The sequence below is a fragment of the Gossypium arboreum genome, chromosome 4 (assembly GCF_025698485.1).
Source record: "Gossypium arboreum isolate Shixiya-1 chromosome 4, ASM2569848v2, whole genome shotgun sequence".
In the NCBI taxonomy this organism is placed as follows: domain Eukaryota; kingdom Viridiplantae; phylum Streptophyta; class Magnoliopsida; order Malvales; family Malvaceae; genus Gossypium; species Gossypium arboreum.
In genome coordinates, this window is record NC_069073.1 from 65,829,077 (window position 1) to 65,844,312 (window position 15,236).

At 36.3% G+C, this 15,236-nt stretch overlaps 1 protein-coding gene across 1 annotated transcript; it reads right to left on the minus strand.

The window, feature by feature from the left end:
• Window positions 1-9,330: 9,330 nt before the first annotated feature.
• On the minus strand, window positions 9,331-12,641 carry LOC108458524 (putative leucine-rich repeat receptor-like serine/threonine-protein kinase At2g24130). Its single transcript, XM_017757947.2, has 2 exons — window positions 10,035-12,641; window positions 9,331-9,807 (listed from the first exon to the last, which is right to left on the minus strand). The coding sequence occupies exons 1-2, from the start codon at window positions 12,580-12,582 to the stop codon at window positions 9,401-9,403; spliced, it is 2,955 nt and encodes a 984-aa protein (XP_017613436.1). The 5' UTR covers window positions 12,583-12,641; the 3' UTR covers window positions 9,331-9,400.
• Window positions 12,642-15,236: the final 2,595 nt, after the last annotated feature.

Genomic DNA, 15,236 nt, shown 5'->3' on the forward strand with positions numbered 1-15,236 from the left:
TATGTATATGTGAATGTGTGAAAATTTCAAGTTTCGATTTAGTAAATTTCATGTGAATTTAGTCAATAGGACTTGTGTGACACTTTTGAAATGTGATAGGCTAATCTATAAGGACCTAATAGTGCATGTAATCAAAAGGAGGACTTGCATGTCAAATTCCCCCTAATTGCTAGTGGCCGCCATGACAAGGGAGTATGGGTAAAACATGTCATGAAACATGTTGTGTAAGTGTTTCATGTTGGACTAAATAAAATAAGGTGCATGGGTAATAAAAAATGAAAAAAAATGTGTGTGAAGGCTTCTCTCCCTCCCCATTGCCGTGAGTTGAAGAAGAGAAAAGAAAAAATTTTGTTCATCCTTTCATTCTCTCTTGGCGAAAATCCTAAGGAAGAAGGAGGGGGTTTTTGCTTCATGCTTGGTTTGGAAGAGGATTAGGAGGGGGTTTGGCCATACTTGTATCTAGATTAAGGTATGTTTGAGGTTGTGCCATGAGATTCATGCATGTTTTTAGTTGATTGCTTGATGCTTTTATTAGCCCATGGTTCAAATCTTTGTTATATCATGGGGATGGTATTTGGCCAAGGTGGATTTTGTGTTAATGCCATTGCATGTTAAATATGAAGCTTGCTAATGATACATGTGATGGTGGATTGATGGCTCTTGGACTTTCTTTTTAGTATTTTTGAGTAAGACATTAAGTTCTTTGTTTAATCATGACCAAAAATTATGGTGTTGTGATGTATTCGGCCATGGTACATCCATAAGTATGATTTATGCTCATTGCATGGAAAGTAAGATTTGTGTTTTGGATTTATGTTCATGTTTAGTTACAATCAACTTGAGATTCGGCTCTAGCATATATATATGTATATATGTTTGCACATGATGTATTGGTATGACATATATACTATCTCAAGGTATATATTTACTTATGATGATGTTTCGGTTATGAAGGAAATGATAGATGTGTATTGAGTTACAATATGGAATCGTTAGTTAGTAAAATGTATGCTGTTTTGTGTGGTATTAAGTGTATAATTGGCCTCAACATGGACATGCCTATTCAGCCACATGAGGGGAATTGGTGTGCATGCATTCGGTTAGAGGCAAGCATATTGATGCCTATTCTTGGCTTAGAAAATTCGGCTAAGGAGAGTACTAACTAATGTGTTGAGTTGATTCATGATTTCCGTACATATGTGACTTTAATGTCTAATGAAAATATGTGGGCTAAGTACCTTGAATTCCTCTTTCGATGCTCAAATGATTAAATCAATTTATTTGTTAAATTAAGCTCAAGAGCAAAAGGGAGCTAAATCCGATAAAGGGAAGGAAAAAGTAGTCGAATAGCCGTCGAAATCATTCGACCACGTCCGAGGTAAGTCTTCGAGTAATGACTGTAACACCCCGAACCCGAGACCGTCGCCGGTGTCGGACACGAGGGGTTAACAAGCCAAAACCACTTATGGCACCGACCAATTCGACGTTCCCAGGCAAGCTGGAAAACTGCGTCGCTGTCGCCTTAAAAAGTATATCTCGAGTTTCACAATTCGGAAACTGATTCTGTAAATTTTTCCTGAATTTAGACTCATATATCCTTTCATGGATTGATTTCTAGAATTTTTGGTCGGGCCAATTGGTACAGTTTATTAGTTAAAGTCACCCATGTTACAGGGGTCGACTACATTGACCTTCGCACGTTACAACTTGAATATCTCTCTGTACAGGGTTTCAATACTGATGCCGTTTGTTTCTAATGAAACTAGACTCAAAAAGGAATCTTTATATATAAGGCATGACTTCTAATTCATTCTGGATAATTTATGGCAAATTTTCAAAGTCGCGACAGGGGACCCAGAAACTGTTCTGGCCCTGTCTCACGACAACTTTAATATCTCTCGGTATACTGATCATATGATCATTTCATTACTTTCATATGAAAATAGACTCGTCAAGGTTCGATCACATAATTTATTCACTATTTAACACCATTCCTACAAATTTTGGTGATTTTTCACATCCACATCACTGCAGCTGGCAGCCTCTGTTTTTAAGGTAGGCTTTACCTATATTGTAGTTCCCATGGACCAACTATAGTCTAGTCATACTTAGGTCCACATATGATCATATTTAGCCATTCCAATGGCTGATCATGTGACCAACTCTCTCATTCCAAACCATAATCACATCATGAAACCAAATATAATTACAAACCACATATGGTCAAATTCCATACTCCACTTTTACGAACCATTTTCGCATGGCACACATATACATCACAAAGTACTTAAAAACAACCGAGGGTAGTCCTATACATGCCATATCCAGAACTCAACTAAAGGAGTACCAAAAAGGGCTTTGATAGTGTGGTTGACTTCAACTTCTATGATCCCGAATCCAATCGCTAACGAGCAAAATCTATAAACAGAGAAACAAAGAAACGGAGTAAGCAATTTATGCTTAGTAAGTTTGAGCCATAATATACACACAACCAAAGCATAGCATTCAAGTAGCTAAACAATAATTCATATGTACAATTTCTCAATGACATGCTTACTTCACAATCCCAACTCTTATATTCATACACAAATAACGGCCTAGTTAATGCCGATAGCTCATTTATCATTAGAGCGAATATTCGTACGCATTTACTCATAGTGTGCAAAGCACACACAAAACATACCTTGTTGGGAATTTCACAAATGCAATAACTGAAAATTTTCCAGCAGCTTATAAATTTCAAATCACATACCTTGAGTTTATCCGGATATAGCTACTCGTTCAAAACACCTTCGGGACATAGCCCGGTTATGGTAACCCGCACAAATGCCTTCGGACTTAACCCGGATATCACAACTCGCACAATTGCCTTCGGCTTAGCCCGATATCATAGCTCGCACAATTGCCTTGGGCTTAGCCCGATATCACAATTGCACAATTTCCTTGAACTTAGCCCGATATCACAATTCGCACAATTGCCTTCGCATCTTTGTTTCAATTTCATAACAAACTTTTATGCACATTTTACTTAATCAAAATATCATTTCGGCTCAATGGCCATATACAAGGGCACAGCTTTAGATTGCTTATTGCTTCATTCAATCGAATCAAAATCTAAGTTTCGATACTCAAAACTTACCTCGAGATGTTGTCGAATGATTCCGATGGCTATTCGACTACTTTTTCCTTCCCTTTATCGGATTTGGTCCTCTTTTTGCTCTTGAGCTTAATTTAACAATTAAATTGATTCAATCATTTGAGTATCGAAAAGAGGAACTCAAGGCACTTAGCCCACATATATTCACTAGACATTAAAGTCACATAAGTACGAATTCATGAATCAACTCAACACACAAGCCTTCAACATGCTTACTCATGGCGAACAACACAACCTCTTAGGCACTCATTCATGGTCGATTATGCATGTTGATGTTGAGGCCAATTACATGTTTAATACCACACATGAATGGCACACATTTTACTAGCTAATGCTTTACATATTGTAGCTCAATACACATCTATCATTTACTTCATAACCAAAACATAATCACAAGAAAATACATACTTTGAGATAGTATGTATGTCATACCAATACATCATGTGCAAACATATGTACACTTATAGGTGCAAGGTCGAATCTCAAGGTGTTCATATCCATTCAAAACACAAATTTTACCACTCAAGTAACAAGCATAAATCATGCTCATGAATGCACCATGGCCGAATACATCACAACCATACCCTTTCAACTTCGGTCATGGTTAAACAAAAAAAATTCAATGTTTTACTCAAGATTGCTACAAAGAAATTTCAAGAGTAGTCAATCCATCACCACATGCATCATTAGCAAGCTTCACATTTAGCATGCAATGGCTTTAACACAATATCCACCTTGGCCAAATACCATTTTCATGGCATAACAAGGATTTGAACCATGGCTAACATGCACATCAAGTTAGCAACCAAAACAAGCATGAATCTCATGACACACCTCCAACATACCTTAATCTTGATGCAAGTATAGCCAAATCTCCTTCTGGTTCTCTTCTAAACCAAGCATGAAGCAAAAATCCTTCCTTTTTCCTTAGTATTTTCGGCCAAAGAAGAGAAAAATGGATGAACAAAAATTTTTTTCTTTCTTTCTCTACAACTCACGGCAACAAAGGGGGGCATCCACACTCTTTTTTTTTTGTTCATTATTTCCCCTTTTTTCTCCATTTCTTTATTCTTTCTAACATGATCCATTAACTAGACATGTTTGGAACATGTTCCCTTTGCCCATGCTCTTTATTTTATTATTTCTAACATCCACCATTAACAAAACATGTTCAAGACATGTTTTCTTTAGCCCATCTTCATTACCATGGCCGGCCACTTCCTATAGTTGGCTAAATTGACATGCAAATCCCTCATGTCTTTACTTCATGCATTATTTGGCCACTTAAAAAGTCACCTATCACATTTTCAAGTCCTAACACATGGGTCCTTTCTTATGAATTAGCACCTAATTAATAAAATCAAGGCACGAAATATTTACGCATACAAATTGCACATACAATAAGCACAGAATATAACACCTAATTATTCTTGTGACTCGGTTTTGTGGTCCCGAAACCACTCTCCGACTAGGGTCACGTTAGGGGTGTCACAATGACCCTACTTGAATTATATTGAAATGATTTGTCATATTATGGCGGACAGCCGAATGTGCGTAGGGACTAAGTTATAAAGTCAATTGAAATCATGCTCTTTGTGTGTGGCTATTGAGCCGAAATTGGAAAGGTTTGATAAATGTTTTGTGTTTGAGCCTTAGTAACGAGAATGAAATATGGATGTGTCGTGATTATTGATATATGTGTACATGAGCATTTGAATGATACCGGGCTAAGTCCTGAAGGCATTTATGCTAGTGATTATATCCGGCTAAGACCAAGGCATTCGTGCGAAGTTGTTATATCCGGCTAAGACCAAGGCATTTGTGCAAGCTACCAAATCCGGGTTAAGACCAAGGCAATTGTGCTTGTGGTTATATCCGCTAAATTCAAGAAGCTCGGTTGAAGGTGAGCGTTTTGGTGCTGTAATAAATTCAATTAATACGCTCGAAAAACCCATACGGTAAGGTATGTTTACATGTGCATCGGAAAAGTCGATTCGTTTGAAATAGTGTTCGTTCGATCGACTAACGAACTTTCGGCTCTTAGATAGGTTGATACCTTGTGTGTGTATATGTTGATGAAGTGTGAAGTAAGTATGATTATGAGAATGTGTATTACTAAAGTGATTCATTTAGCTATGTGAATGTAATACTTTAGTCAAAGCTGATTTCATTACTTGAGACTTACTAAGCATTAAAATGCTTACCCCATTGCTTTGTCTCTCTGTTTTATAGATTTTGCTCGTTAGCTATCGGATTCGGGATCATCGAAGTCGAAGTCATCCACACTATCAAAGCCCTTTGGTACTCTTTTAGTTGAACTCTGGATATGGCATGTATAGGACTACCCTTTGCAGTTTTTTTTTCAAGTACGTTTTGTGATGTATGTGTGTACAGCCATGCGAAAATGGCTCGTAAAAGTGGAGTATGGCATTAGACCATTTGTGTTTATGTATATATATATGGTTTCATGATGTGACTATGGACTGGAATGGAAGTGTTGGGCAAATGATCAGCCATTGGAATGGCTAAATATGATCATATGTGGACCTATGTATGACAAAACTCTAGTTGGTCCATGGAAACCACGAAATAGGTAAAGTTTACCTTGAAAACAGATGCTGACAGCAGCAGTGGTGTGGATTTGAAAAATCATTAAAATTTGTAGGAATGGAATTAAATAGTGAATAAATTATGTAATCGAACCTTGATGAATCTATTTTCATATGAAAGTAACGAAACAATCATATGAACAGTATGTTAAGAGATATTAAAGTTCTCGTGAAATAGGGCCAGAACGGTTTCTGGATCCCCTGTTCCGAATTTGGAAATTCATTATAAATTAACCAGAGATAATTAGGAGTCATGCCATATATGTATAGATTCCTCTCTGAGTCTAGTTTCTATAGAAACAAACGGCATCAGTATTGAAGACTTGTACAGGGAGATATCTAATTCGTAATGTGTGAAGGTCAGTGTAGTCGAATCCTAGATTAGGGGAGACTTTAACTAATAAACTGTACTAATTGACCTGACCAAAAATTCTAGCAAAAATATGTTGATGGAATTATGAGTCTAGTTTCAGGGAAAAATTACAAAACTAATTTTCGAGCTTTAAAACTCAAGATATGATTTTTAAGGCGACAGTGACGCAGTAACCAGCTAGTCTGGAAAATTTTTTTTTATGGACTGTGAAAACAATTAAGTTAAGTCTGTGTGCACCTTGTGTTCGACCCCGGTAACGAACTCGGGTACGGGGTGTTACAGCATGTATAGGACTACCCTTTGTTGTTTTTCAAGTACTTTTTGTGATGTATGTGTGTACAGCCATGCGAAAATGGCTCGTAGAAGTGGAGTATGGCATTAGACCATTTGTGTTTATGTATATATATATGGTTTCATGATGTGACTATGGACTGGAATGGAAGTGTTGGGCAAATGATCAGCCATTGGAATGGCTAAATATGATCATATGTGGACCTATGTATGACAAAACTCTAGTTGGTCCATGGAAACCACGAAATAGGTAAAGTTTACCTTGAAAACAGATGCTGACAGCAACAGTGGTGTGGATTTGAAAAATCACTAAAATTTTTAGGAATGGAATTAAATAGTGAATAAATTATGTAATCGAACCTTGATGAATCTATTTTCATATGAAAGTAACAAAACGATCATATGAACAGTATATTAAGAGATAATAAAGTTCTCGTGAAACAGGGCCAGAACGGTTTCTGGATCCCCTGTTTCGAATTTGAAAATTTTCCATAAATTATCCAGAGACAATTAGAAGTAATGCCTTATATGTATAGATTCCCCTTTGAGTCTAGTTTCATTAGAAACAAATGGCATGAGTATTGAAGCTCTGTACAGGGAGATATCCAAGTCGTAATACATGAAGGTCAGAGTAGTCGAACCCAGAATCAGGGGAGACTTTAACTAATAAACTGTACCAATTGGCCAGACCAAAAATTCTAGAAATAAATCCACAGATGAATATATGAGTCTAATTTCAGGAAAAATTTACGGAATCAGTTTTCGAGTTTTGGAACTCGAGATATGATTTTTAAGGCGACAGTGACACAGTTAGCCAGCCTGTCTGGAATTTTTTTTTTTAAATGGACTGTGAAAACAAAGTAATTAAGTCTGTTAGCACCTCGCGTTCGACTCCGGCAACGGTATCGGGTACGGGGTGTTACAAAACTGAGTGTAAATAAATAAAGCAATCATTGTGCCGCGGAAAAACCACTGCCTTATAAGCAAATTCGCCTTGATCGGTGTAATTGTGTAGTGGACATCGCCCCCAAGGTTAACACAATACTTCAATATTTGTACACCTGAATAAAGAAGGTGGAACATAATTGGTATTGCTCTTATCGAAAGAAATCAAAAAAGAAAAATAAAGTAGTTGGTCAGAAATCTGATCGAAAAATAAATTGGAAGAAAATTGATGAAACCACACTAGGTTCAATTCTCAAGAAAGATTGGAGGGGTCATAGATGATCCCGCTTAAAACCCAATCTTCTAGACAGAATTTCCTTCCCGTGTAATTCCCCAGAACACCAGAATTTAGAGAACAGAAGGGGGCAAAACAATAAATTTGCAGTCAATTTCCTAAAAAATCTCAACAACCAGATTTTGATTCTGTCAAATTGTAACATTTAGAAGTTAAATTCTGATTTTGTCAAATCGTAATCATTTAGAAGTTAAATTCTGATTTTGTCAAATCGTAGCCGTTTATTATTATTTTTTTTTCAATTTCTTTGCATTACCAACATAGATATCTAGTTTATTTGTTCTTGAGTGCATTAACTAATGTTCATAAATTAATTTATCAATTTGTACTATGTTTTTGTGGGAAAAGACTTAGTTGGTGAGAGTTTTCATTGTAAACGTACGGGACTGAAGCTATGACGACTAAGATATCACTTGGGCTTAAATCATAACTTATACTAAAAGATTATAATGGATTTTTCACTGAGAAAAATTGCATAGACGTAGAATTGGAATCAAACTACGTAAACATTTGCTTGTGTTCTTTGTTTATTGTTTCTTTAACTCATGACTAAACAAAAAACTAGTTAGTGACTTCAATACTTTGCATATTTATTACTGATGTTAACTGCAACTAATTGCTTTATGTATATCCGTTAAACAGCCGGAATAAACACAATATGACCGAATACACATTGGATGACCGCAAAATATTCGGGAGGAATTAAAGGTGGAGATGAATATGTTATCCGCAGATTGATATTGATGGATAACCGGTTACACATTGAGGTCCATATCATAGCATCAGATTGATGAAAGTGTTTGACAAGGCAAGGCAAAACACCACTAGATAATTTAAGATAACAGCAGATGGATATTGACATCTGATATAAAAGGTATGCTGCCACTGCAGCTGTTTCTATATATAAACTAAACTGCTTTCATATTCAGACCTGGTGACTTCACAAGTTGACTATTGGATATTGATTTGCATATCATCTCTTAATTATTTTTCTAATCTCTGCTTCCTATCCTTTTGTTTTGCCTGAGACAATTTGGCCTACTGCAATAAGCTTTGATTTATGATTCCTGATGCTAGTGCAAGGATGTGAATTACAATATTGATATTTTTATTTATATTAATTAATTATGATGATCATAATCTCGAGTGGGAATAAAATATATGGTTAAAAGCATCCACTAACATACCTAGTTGTTTTAGGCAATATTGCTATATTAATGGTAGGTTAAAAGAGTCCTTAACTACAATTTCTATTATGGAAAACCATCCACATTGCTTGTCATAAATTAAAGAAAAAACAAGGCTAAGATTAATTTAATATACTTTAATTGGATAATGAATGATTCATAGTACACACTCCTGATTTCATATCCCATTTTATCAGCTGGTCGATATCATTAATGAAAAAGGTCATCTTTGGTTGGTTGATCACTTGGAAAACGATTGAGTGAAAATGAAGGAGCTTTTTGGACGGTTAAATGAAAATGGAAAACGTTTCGCATGCACAAAGCAACAGATTGGTCTTAGTCTCGTAGCTAGAATAGACATTATGAATGCAAAAATAATGGTCCAACCTAAGGGTTAAGGTTTAATCGAGTTGGTTTATGTATTCATCTGAAAATTAGTAAATATGTGTTCGAATCCTAAAATCTGCAACCCCTTTGAGAGAGATAAGATTTCAGCGGAAAAAAAAAATGAGTACAATGATGAAAGTAATATTTGTGTCATCATTATATGATCAACGGGGCATCAGCCTTAGAAGAGGCTTCTCCGGTCAACATCGAGGCAGGATTAGCGAGATATTGCTTTAGCCGGCCCATTTCAATGGCCACATCTAGCATGGTTGGTCTTGTAGAAGGGTTGTACTGTGTACACATAAGGCCAAGTTCAACCAGTTCCAAAATAACATCACGCCATATTTTATCATAATTTGTTGGCATTGAACCAGGGCTGCATCTCAGCAGTGCTTGCTTTACTATGGGTTCAAGATTATGAGGATAGTGACATTTCACCCACTCATGTAAGCTTGAACCTTCATCATCATCTGTGGGGCGCCTTCCCGAAACTATTTCCAACAAAAGGACCCCAAAACTGTATACATCCCCTTGAGTGGAAGCTCGTTTTCCCATTCCATATTCTGCATTTAACCAAGTGAAAGATCAACAGCAGTGAGTATTTTAGTAATGAAGTAGCTATTCAAATGGCGCAGGCTGATGTTGTCTGCCATGGCAGAGACTGCGTAGTTTAACTAATAACACTAGTAGTGTAAAAACTAAACGAAAAAGTAGAAGTTTATGCTATTAATCCTCTATGGGAAAGTTATGATTCTAGCTAAAATAGAGCAATAAAGAAGAAAATGCATACCAGGAGCTATATAGCCAACAGATCCACATAACAAGCCATCTGCAGAGCTGTAGGAGATTGAATCATTTGCAGAAATTGTCTCATCAACACCTCTGACCAGTCTTGCAATTCCGAAATCTGTCACCAAAGCAGTCATGTCCTCGTCAAGAAGAATATTACTTGGTTTAAGATCACAGTGAACGACTTTAACCGGTGAGTAATGGTGCAGATAAGCAACCCCTTCAGCTACATCACTGCAGATGTTTACCAACTGGATCAAATCTAAGCCATGGCTTATTCCGTGGCTGGGGTATAGGTGCCTCTCCAGGCTCCCATTTGCCATCAGAGGAAGGACTAGAGCCTTGAAATCTGGCTTGCTGCAAATTGTAATGATCCTTATCAAGTTTCTATGCCTGGTTCGCTTTAGGACTTCACATTCTCTTCTGAAACTCTCTGAAATATCTCCGGCTGTCCTTGTGTCCAAAACTTTGACTGCTATTCTCGTATTGTCCCCAAAAATTCCTTTATATACATGACCAAAACGGCCTGAACCAATTAAGCTAGATGCACTGAACCCACCAGTGGCTTCAATGAGTTGTTCGTATGATATTCTTGGGTATTTAGGCTCTTTTCCATCTTTTTCTTCATCTTCGAAATCCCCTCCATTGACAACACCAAGTCGATTCCGGAACGTTGATTTGAGCACCAGAGGGTATCCAAACATAAGCAATAAAGGAGTTGCAAACAACGAAACGATGATAGGCAAAAATATAACCAAATGAGAATGATGTTTCTTTCGGCATTTTGGCATGCCTTTAATCGAACCACAAAGACCATCATTCCCTGTGAAAGAATCCATAGTCAGCAATGAAAATGCCCCTTTGTCTGATATATTCCCGTGGAACTTGTTGAAAGAGAAGTTCATGGCCTTGATAGATGTTGATGCCTGAAAGGTCACTGGTATGTCTCCACTCAACTGGTTTAAAGCGACATCGAGTTCTTTAAGGTAAGGCAACTGTCCTATGGAATCTGGAAGCTCACCTTCCAAGAAATTAGAGGAAAGGTTAAGGTGCTCGAGGGCAATGCAGCTCCCAAGTTGCGATGGTATGGAGCCCGAGAGATTATTTGACGACAGATCAATGGCTAACACCATATCCATTTTACACAGCTCTAGAGGTAAGGGTCCATGAAGGTGATTACTAGACAAATTCAGGTATAACTTCAAGCTCCTCAATCCAGCAACTTCACCAGGAATTATCCCTGAAAGCTTATTTCGAGAAAGGTCTAAAATCTCCAGGTTGACACATTTGCCTAAACTCAAAGGAATTGTCCCTGAAAGCTGGTTTCCATAGAGTAGTAATCTTCTTAGCTGGGAGAGATTGGCGAAACTATCAGGAATTGAACCTGAAAGCTTGTTCATCGACAAATCCAACAGCCCCAAATGCTTAATGTTTCCTAGAGCTGAGGGAATCTCACCAGAGAGTGAATTATTTGAAAGATAAACTCTCTCTAGTTTCTCCATTCTGCATAATTCAGGTGGGATGGAACCATTCAAAAGGTTGCTAGACAAGTTCAAGAGGGTGAGATTCACAAGGTTGGAAATGCCAGGAGGAACGGAACCATATATCAGATTATCATCGAGATGAACCTGTACAAGATTGGTAGAAAGATCACCAATGATAGAAGGTATCTCTCCGCGAAGATTATTTCCGGCCAATTCTAGTTCTTGAAAGTTAGAGGAATTGAGTAAAGCAGCAAAAAAGGGTTGGAGGTTAGTGTTACCATCATGGCTAACGAAGTCATTATAGGACAAATAGAGGAACTGCAACTGCCGCATTTTGCGCACTATATTATATGGCAACTCCCCACTTAACATGTTGGACTCCAAATCAACCCATTGAAGTTTTGAGGAGTTGGAAAGGGCTTGAGGTACTTGACCAACTAGTCTATTCGACCAAAGTAAGAGAAACCTCAACTCCCTAAGTGAACATTTTGTCTTCGAAGGGATTTCACCACTGAGAGAATTGTTGGAAAGATCTATATATTGCAATGAATATGAGCCATTGCAAAAAAGAGAAGAGGGAATGTGTCCCGCAAGCCGGTTACTCCCCAAATCAAGGTATACTATTTGGTGAAGAAAACCCAACTCAGAAGGAATGTCTCCTTCAAGAAGATTCCATGACAGACTAAGTTGTTTGAGCTGAAAAAGAGAACCAAGCTCCGGTGGGATATGGCCTTGGAAGAAGTTCTTTGACAAATCAAGAACCATCAAAGAAGAAAGATTGGCTAGAGCAGGAGAAATGGTGCCTTTAAGTGACCTCCCACTAAGGTCAAGCTGCACCACTTGGTCTCTTTCATGGTTGCACCCCACACCCGACCAGTTGCAAACATGCACATTAGTGGAGTTCCAATGTTCCAGCGAGTTTTCAGGGTCTGAAACAACACCCGACATGAAGGAAAGCAACGAAACTCGATCATATGAAATTCTAGCATTCTCTTCAGCTGTAGACACAGAGAGAATGCTGATCAAGAATAGAAAACTAAACTTGGAAAATTTGCAAAACCCCATTATTTTGCTTCTTTTTAGTGAAACAAATTTGTGTTTTGCACCACCAAGATTATAGTAGCTAGGATAGAAGCCTGTAGCGTTGAGATGAATAATATATACAACGAAAGAAAATGTGAGGGCTGAGGCGGAGGCTGCCTAACTAGCGTTGAAGGAGTGAACGTACGTTTGGCGCCTATGATCTTTGACTATGCAATGAACTGAGTGATGGGCCAATCAAGGGTCAACAAGTGTGGACACGTGCCTGTAACACATCAGCAGCGTCACGAGCCGTGTAGCAATGGTGGTGTACATGTCAGCAAATAGCAGCTAGGCCTAACACTTTTGGCTATTGTAGTTTGCTTGTGAACCTGGGACAAATTAGTGGATGATACGTTGGTTAAGGAGATGTTAAAGATAATCATAGGTTAAAATATTGGGGGCATGCGTTTTGTAAAAGGTAATAATATATATGTTGGCAACACTTCCTCCTTTTTCTTCATATATTATATATATTAGCATATTTAAGTGTAGACAGGCAAGGAAATTTCCGGCGTACAGATTATGGGCAGATACAGAGATTAATGGATGGGTTTTATTGGGTAATTTTGCACTGAAATAATCAAGGGTTTTAAGGATATATTTATATGTAGCAAGCAAGCTAGCTAGCTAGCAAACCCTGTAAATGCACATCTGTTTTATTATTTAATTGTATTTAAAATATTTTGTCCATTACAATTACATTTTTAAAGATATTATTATAAAACGAAAATAAAAACACCTTAATTACTCAAAAAAAATTAACATCTTAAAAAAAAAACTTTATTAATGCATAGCTAATAAAAGAGAGGACAAAAACTAAATATCAAGCTAAAAGGTTTACCTTATAAATATTAAGGGTGATATCGATGCGGTTTAGTTTGATTTTTTCAACTTTTTTGAATTAAATCGGGGTATTCAATTTTTCTATATTTTGAACCGAAACCGAATTGGTGGACACAAGAACCCGGTTATTCTCAAACTATACTAAATCGGTTTAGTTTGATTAGGGTTTTGATTTCTATATTGCTTTTGAGTCTTGAGATTTTTAACTTTATTTAGATAAAATTGTCTTTGGATTTGGACTTTTAAACTTTAATTAGATAAAATTATCTTTTATTCTATATTTCTTAGACACTATTAGACAATTTTAATTCTTTTAATTATACATAGAATAACAATTAGTATATTTGTCTAAATTTTTTAAAATCTATAATTATAAATGTTTATTAAAAATCTAATTAAATATTGATTTAATCCTCTCAATCTTCATTGCACATAATCAAATGTTATATTTTTTATATTTTATAACTCGTACTATGCAATGACAACAAAAAAGAAAAGCACCCAACTTGGAAATGTTAATAATGATAACCAAAATTTTAGTAGTTTTAACAACAATAATAATAATAAAAGAACATAGTACATAATAAGCAAAAAAGAAAAAGAAAAAGATGAACACTTGAATTTTTGGAAGTTTTAGCAACAATAATAAATAATCAATAAATTCATGACAGACTGCATTGGAAATAGATTTAGGTTTTTTATAATTTAATTATACAATATGTAAAAGTATAATATAACCTATATTTAGAATTTACAAGCAATTGTTTTTGTTTTGGGTTTTAAATGAGATTATATATTGAACTTATATGTTCAAAAAATATTAGATTTTTTTTTTTGAAATTTTTATACAAGCTTTTTTAACTTTTTAGTGTTCAATGGAATAAATCGAAATCGAATTGTTGGTTCAACTTGATTTCTTGATTTAATCAAATTTTTTGCGCAGCTTAATCCTTATTGAGCATATGAGCCACCTTATTAGCTTCTCACCATAGCCAACAAAAAGACAAATTTTGAAACTAAAAGGCAACTGCTCAGCAATCCAAAATCAACATACCAAAATCAAAGACATCCTTATCATTATTATTCAAAGCCAAAATCACTTGGAGGCAATCGCTATCAACAATAATACAGTCCATACCAAGGGATTTCAACCAACAAAGAGCCTCAATGATTGTAAAAGCTTCAGCAAGCTTTGGCTTCAACAAAAAATGGTAATGACATGAGAGGCCCTTGATAGAACCACTAGTGGAGTCTCTTAAAATAGCAACAAAGCTAGTTGACGGATCCTTCTTGAAGCTCACCACATCTATATTGCATTTAGACCAACATGTAGGAGGATTTATCCATGTAAAAATGATGCTCGAAGTTATAAGTAAATGTTGGACCTTTTCAAACATTGCCTTTCCATTCATCCAAGTCTATAGATGAGACAGAAAAAGACAAGATAACAATCGCCAACACATTTTTATTCCTCCAATAATACATGTTTTTGTGGAACCATATGCTCCACATCGTCATAAGAACCTTGTACCTAAAATCACTATCTTGCAAATTAAAAAGTGATAAAATCATATCAGAAATAGAGGAATTTGAGAAGTGTCATCGAAAAAGATGCCAAATTGTATTAGCTTTCGCACAATGAAACAACACATGATCAAGGCTTTTTGTCTCTCCACATCGAGAACACATAGGATCCAGATGAATTCCTTTATCAACTAACCTTGTTTTAGAAGGTATAAAGGTCTTCAAGCATCTCCAAACAAAGTTTTAACCTTTTGAGGAATGTGAAGGTT